The sequence below is a fragment of the Lepidochelys kempii genome, chromosome 3 (genome assembly GCF_965140285.1).
Source record: "Lepidochelys kempii isolate rLepKem1 chromosome 3, rLepKem1.hap1, whole genome shotgun sequence".
NCBI classification, from domain to species: domain Eukaryota; kingdom Metazoa; phylum Chordata; order Testudines; family Cheloniidae; genus Lepidochelys; species Lepidochelys kempii.
In genome coordinates, this window is record NC_136382.1 from 12,441,890 (window position 1) to 12,446,182 (window position 4,293).

The following is a 4,293-nucleotide window of genomic DNA, read 5'->3' on the forward strand; positions in this document are numbered from 1 at the left end:
TGGGAGACTTGTGAAATTCCACCCCGGGGCAGGTCAGTGCCCAAGACCTAATGCCTAAGAGGTACACCCAGAGACCAGCGAGGGGACAGAGGTGCAAGCAGCCCTGATCTTGACATCCAGCATGGAACCCTTTGAATTTTTCTGACAATTTCCTACTCAGAGTGTAAGCCTAATCATTTCTCTTTCTCTCCTACCTGAATCATGTGAATGAGACGAACCCTGAGAGGTGTTTAGCACCAGTAGGCACCATTGGCTTCACCAGGCTTGGCACATCAACAATTTGTCTCTGTACTTTTGACTAGTATTGTTTCACATGGAGTCATGTCAAGCTGGCCAAGCACCACCCTGCAGGGAGGCCCCTGGGAATTGGCCTGAAGAAGTAAGTTGCTGATCACAGCTAAACCAGTAGGTGTTTGTTATATGTCCCAAGACGTTTTGCACAAACCACGGTGGCCTAACGTGTTTTACACAGTCTGGGATGGCACAAGATGTTTTGCACAAAGAATTCCAACGTCCAAATTGTGGTTGGACATTTCAAATCTTCCCCAGAAGCAGGGGTCACCTTCTGATTGGCCCACAGCAGCTTTCCCAAGAAGAAACCAAGCCCTCGGAAACTGTATAAAAAAGGCAGTTTTAGTCAAAGCATCACTTCCTGAAGCTCAAATATCGGGACGAGAGAGACGGTGAATAGGACTGTCATCACCTGGCTACTGAGAGCACCCCTTTCCTGGTAACTACTATAGTCACTTCTCTGATAATCACCCCGTTAATTCTTCCTTTAAAGTCCTGTCTAGGGAGACGGCTGTGAGATCCAGAAAGGGAAGAAGAACACAGCTGTCATAACCCCTTGAGTGAGTGAACTACCTAAATGAAGTTTCTAGGTATCTCGAGAAACCACTTGGAGTTCTGTGAGGCTGAGCTGGAGAACATGCCTTCCTACCAGTTTGAATGGAGAAGTAGCAAAACTATACACATTATGTTTATTCCAATGATAAGTTGATTATTTTAAAGCTACCTGAGTTAAAACCATCTACAGGATAATTCCAGTTATCCAAATTCCCTTTATCCAGAAATCCTAGTTATCCAAATGCATAGTGTGTGTCCCCCTGCAACCCTGTGTTAGTTAATCCCCCACTGGTTACCTAAGAGTAAGACTGTGGGAACTTTGAATTGGGAGGATTTCTTGCTTTAGGGATGATGACTGCAAGAAAGGGAGTGGAGGGGAAGGATGGAGAAGGTAGGGCAGGAGAGAAAAGGTGGGGGGAGAGAGAGAACAGGCAAGAAAAAAACAGATGAAGGGGTTAAGGTGAAGACTGAAAGGAGAAGTGTTCAGGGAGAGAAAGGACAGGGAGAGACAGAGAAAAAGCAGGGCAGGAGGAAGGGGAAGGAAAGGAGGCAGAGAAGAGGGAGGAGGAGAGAAAAGGGGAAGAAAAGGAGGAGAGATGCAGGAAGAGGAGGAGTAGCCAAATGGACTGGGGCTTCATGGTGCTGCTTGAGCACTTTCAAGCACTATTAGCCCTGGGTTCAGCAAGACCTGGTACAAATAGGGAGGGGTGGGTCCAGCCCCCTCCTCCAGTCCCGTCAGTGCTGGGAAATATCAGAAACATGATCATCTAACCACTGTTCTTCTTTCTGTGATTTCTGACTTCCTTTAAGTGCTGCGTTAAAGCATATAAATTATGTAAATGTGTAATAAATCCCCATTCTGCACTTTGACAAAAAGAGGAAGAAGCTTTGAATTGTCTGGTAAGTGAAACATTGTTTCCACTATTTGAATATTTAGTAAAAGTGGCCTAAGACCAAAGGTTACTGGTAAAATTCCAGGGTAACTGGAATAGTTTCAATGAGAAGTTCTCAGCCTGGGGAAGGGGCATGGCACACTTTCTAAGGGGGGAGCGTTGAACCTTCTAGTAATTCAGTCATGATATAGTGTTGCAACACCACCCACTCAATTTGGCACTGCTGGCCTTCCCCATCACGACAGAGGGGCAACTGGGCCAAATTTGAGTGGCATTGTGGGTGGCTGGGTCAAACTTGAGTAAGTGCTGTGGAGCCCCTAGGTGCCTGGTAACAAGGCCACTCACTCAAATTTGGCCCTCCATAATGACTATATATTTGCAACCCCATGAGTGAGTGACTTTGCAACCTGGCTCACGGGGTCACAAAAAGCACTAGAGGTCTTCAATGCTGAAATTAAGAAATATGGTCCTGAAAACTTTGTGACTATTGATATATGTGCTTTGAAAAGGCCCCCGATACCACAAACTCATTACCACAGTTAGGTGGCAGTATCCTTCCTGTTATTGTAAAAGGGCAGGTGCAGGTAAAATAAATGCTAACGTTGGGCACGATTCAAAAAAGATTGCAGAACTCATATTAGAAATGTCCTTTGGATTAAAGGAATATTTCTACAGCTCAGCATGTCACAATCCCCAATGTCTTAATGTCCTCTGTCTCCTATCTATCTTGGTGTCTTTTCTCTCCAGTGACACTGAGTTCCCAGCCAACCTCCAGCAATGAAGATCCTTTACCTGCTCTCCGCTGTTGTCTTCTTGGTGCTCCTGACTGCCCCAGGTAAGGTGTCAATGAAAACAAGTGATGATATAAAGGGATATCTGGGAGCCATTACTCAGCTTGTCTAACACTTTCTACTAGAAAAATTATTCTGACTTTTTCTTATGATCTCTAGCGCCTGCCCCCAAGAAAAACCATTGAGATTTGACTGAATTATGACCAGTCAAAACAAAATCCATGTCCCCTCAGTGTTATTTCCGCAGAATTTACTGAGGCTTGCTGAGTAAGCCACCCCACATTCTATCTGCACAGCATGTACTATCCTTATAACAGGCAATCACAGAACTGAATGTCTGGAGGTGATACTGACAAATGAAGTCCAGCCATCCCCTTTCAATCTACCCTTGGGTTTGGGAGACAGTGCATAGGGCTAGGAGCCAGGAGACCATGACTTAAAGTGTAACTTCTGCTGCTTGTTAGTGTTAATAATTCTGTGCCCTTCACAACTTGACATTATAAAGTCAGGCCTCCTCCCACTGAGAGGTTACGCATCTAGGAACAGAACCCAGATCTCTAAAATGGCAGCCTCTCAGCTCTGTGTCTTAGCCCCACCATGTCTCAAAACCTTCCACAACAAGGGGCTTTGCTTTGTTTACAGAACTGATGTCCTCTGGGGGGGGCACAAAGTTTGCAGACATGACAATGAATCATTTAGGGGGTCAGTTTCTATCTGTTAGTTGAAGATAGTTTTGTGAAAGCACAACAAATGTTCTAAACTAATCAACAAGATTTGGCTGTGCACATTTGAGCTTCATTTTTAAAATAAGAGTCCCCTCAGGTATAATCAAAAACTGGCAATTGCTCATGAGGAAGCTATTCTTGAGTGAACCTTCCGAAGAAAATCTGAACAGTCTCTCTGAGATGGGCAGGATTTCAAACCAGAAGGGACTTTTTCAAGCCTTTCTTTTTTGATAAGTTGTAGTCATCCAACCCAGTCCTATGCCAGTTCACCCTGCTTAGCCAAATTGCATTGATCATACTGCCTGGCCCATCACTGTCAGAGCCAGAGAGAATCAAAACTACACCTCCACCACAAAACCACTTCCGTTGCTTAAAAGTGTGGAGCAGTAAAAGATGCCTGAGTTCAGAGCTATGGTTCTAAACTGCAGCTGGAGAGTCAGTGTCCCTGTTTAATTCTCTTCTTTCCGATTGCCATTGAACGTGGGTAGAACTGCAACCATGGAAATAGTACTAAAACTGTGATAAACTTTCATACTGGAAGATAGTCGGGCTGACTTGGCCAGATCTTAGTGAATGGGAAATGCTTGGCATCCTGGAATCACAACTGTAATTTCCCCTGCTCTGCAGATAATTAAGACTCTTTCTTTGTTAGGATTCTCCCAGGCTAGATTTAGTCCAAGCAAATGTAAACGCCGTGGCGGTTCCTGTTACTTTAGGGGATGTCCCTTTAATGCTATATACCTTGGAAAATGCTGGATTGGTTCTTGCTGTCGAAGGTAAGAGACCCTGCAGTGTGAGCAGGAATTTTCATTACTCTCTTTCCATTTAACATCTGGTGAATCCTTCCGTCTTTAAAGTAGCTCAGCTCTTAGCCCTTTATTTTCCCACTTTTGAAAACCAAGGAAGGACATTATAAAAATCTTGGTGATGTCAGTGTGAACATTGTTCTGAATGAATGCGAATGGTTTAAGCACGAAGGTCCCTCTGTGAAGTTAACTCGGCCACATTGCAAATCTGCAGCCTGTCCTATTCCTGTTC

The 4,293-nt window shown here is 44.5% G+C and overlaps 1 protein-coding gene across 1 annotated transcript; it reads left to right on the forward strand.

Annotated features, from left to right (window-relative positions):
- The first annotated feature begins 646 nt into the window (after positions 1 to 646).
- LOC140908185 (gallinacin-9) lies at positions 647 to 4,035 on the forward strand. The gene is made up of 3 exons (XM_073335148.1): positions 647 to 730; positions 2,487 to 2,574; positions 3,908 to 4,035. Exons 2-3 carry the CDS (start codon positions 2,517 to 2,519, stop codon positions 4,033 to 4,035), a joined length of 186 nt encoding a protein of 61 aa, XP_073191249.1. The 5' UTR covers positions 647 to 730; positions 2,487 to 2,516.
- Positions 4,036 to 4,293: the final 258 nt, after the last annotated feature.

Excerpts from the sequence above, each read along its gene's own strand:
- LOC140908185 (XM_073335148.1), top strand. The coding sequence starts at position 2,517 with ATGAAGATCCTTTACCTGCTCTCCGCTGTTGTCTTCTTGGTGCTCCTG. Across the intron at positions 2,575-3,907 it reads GGTGCTCCTGACTGCCCCAG|GATTCTCCCAGGCTAGATTT; the intron begins GTAAGGTGTCAA and ends TTTCTTTGTTAG.